The sequence below is a fragment of the Phaethon lepturus genome, unplaced genomic scaffold (assembly GCF_000687285.1).
Source record: "Phaethon lepturus isolate BGI_N335 unplaced genomic scaffold, ASM68728v1 scaffold5637, whole genome shotgun sequence".
Taxonomy (NCBI): domain Eukaryota; kingdom Metazoa; phylum Chordata; class Aves; order Phaethontiformes; family Phaethontidae; genus Phaethon; species Phaethon lepturus.
The window spans coordinates 1-848 of NW_010549670.1; the positions used below are offsets into that span (position 1 = coordinate 1).

General features: G+C 50.2%; 1 protein-coding gene across 1 annotated transcript in view; it reads right to left on the minus strand.

Moving 5' to 3' along the window:
• Positions 1-646: 646 nt before the first annotated feature.
• Positions 647-848, minus strand: part of LOC104623274 (PH and SEC7 domain-containing protein 2-like) — a gene marked incomplete at its 5' end in the record, with an annotated part of 11,813 nt that continues 11,611 nt past the window's right edge. The window contains one exon of the mRNA XM_010290317.1: positions 647-848. Within this exon, the coding sequence (XP_010288619.1) occupies positions 647-848 (202 nt within the window).

Here is an 848-nt window from a genome sequence, read left to right on the forward strand (position 1 = left end):
TATATTCATATGTATATATATATATAAAAAGGATAAGGTGACAGAGGGCACTTCAAGCCTCTCCTGCTGTGGGCAGATGACACTCCCACATGCTGTGCTGAGGACACCTCTTGCTCGGTTGGTGACTAGCTCATGACACCTGTCCTATCGCGACGTGCTGAACGGTGCTCCTCTCGGGGGAGGGATGTGCTCCCTACCACTCTGGGCCTTTCTCTGGGAGCACTGGTGGTGCCACAGGCCATCGTCTCGGCTGAGTTTCCTGCACTGCTGGGAACTGTGGGCATGAACCAGTGGGGACTCCAGGGAGAGAAGGAGGAGGAAAGAGAGGGCTGGCAGAGGAAAGAGCAACCTGGCCCTTGAAGAACCAGCATATCTCTTCGTTGCGCAGGCTGCGGTAGGAGGGAAAGAAAAGCCACTGGTGCTGTTGGGGATGAAGAAGAGATGGAGTGTCTATGATGCTGAAATGCCAGAGCGTTGCCAGAGAGTGTCAACTAAAGCTTCTTTGATTTCTTTCACTAGAGCAATCACCGTGTCATACACATCTACGGTTTTGCTCATGTAATTTCCTAGGTAAAATTGTGCTCATCAATCTAGTCCAGGAGCGCAAAGCATCGCCGGTTCATCCCCTCTGTGCACGCATTCCTTGTTAAGTGTTCTGCTCTAAAATGCCCTTTTCTGCCTTACAGCTGATGGACATGTGCCCTTGGCTCAAGGAAGGGCTTGAATGTGTCTTCCGCAAAGCAATGTCGTCAGCTTCCACCTTGAAGAAACTGGTTTCAATTCTCTCCAGGTCATCTGTCCCGACTTTTATCTTCATGCACAGCAGGTTGATGTATGTCTCATATCGA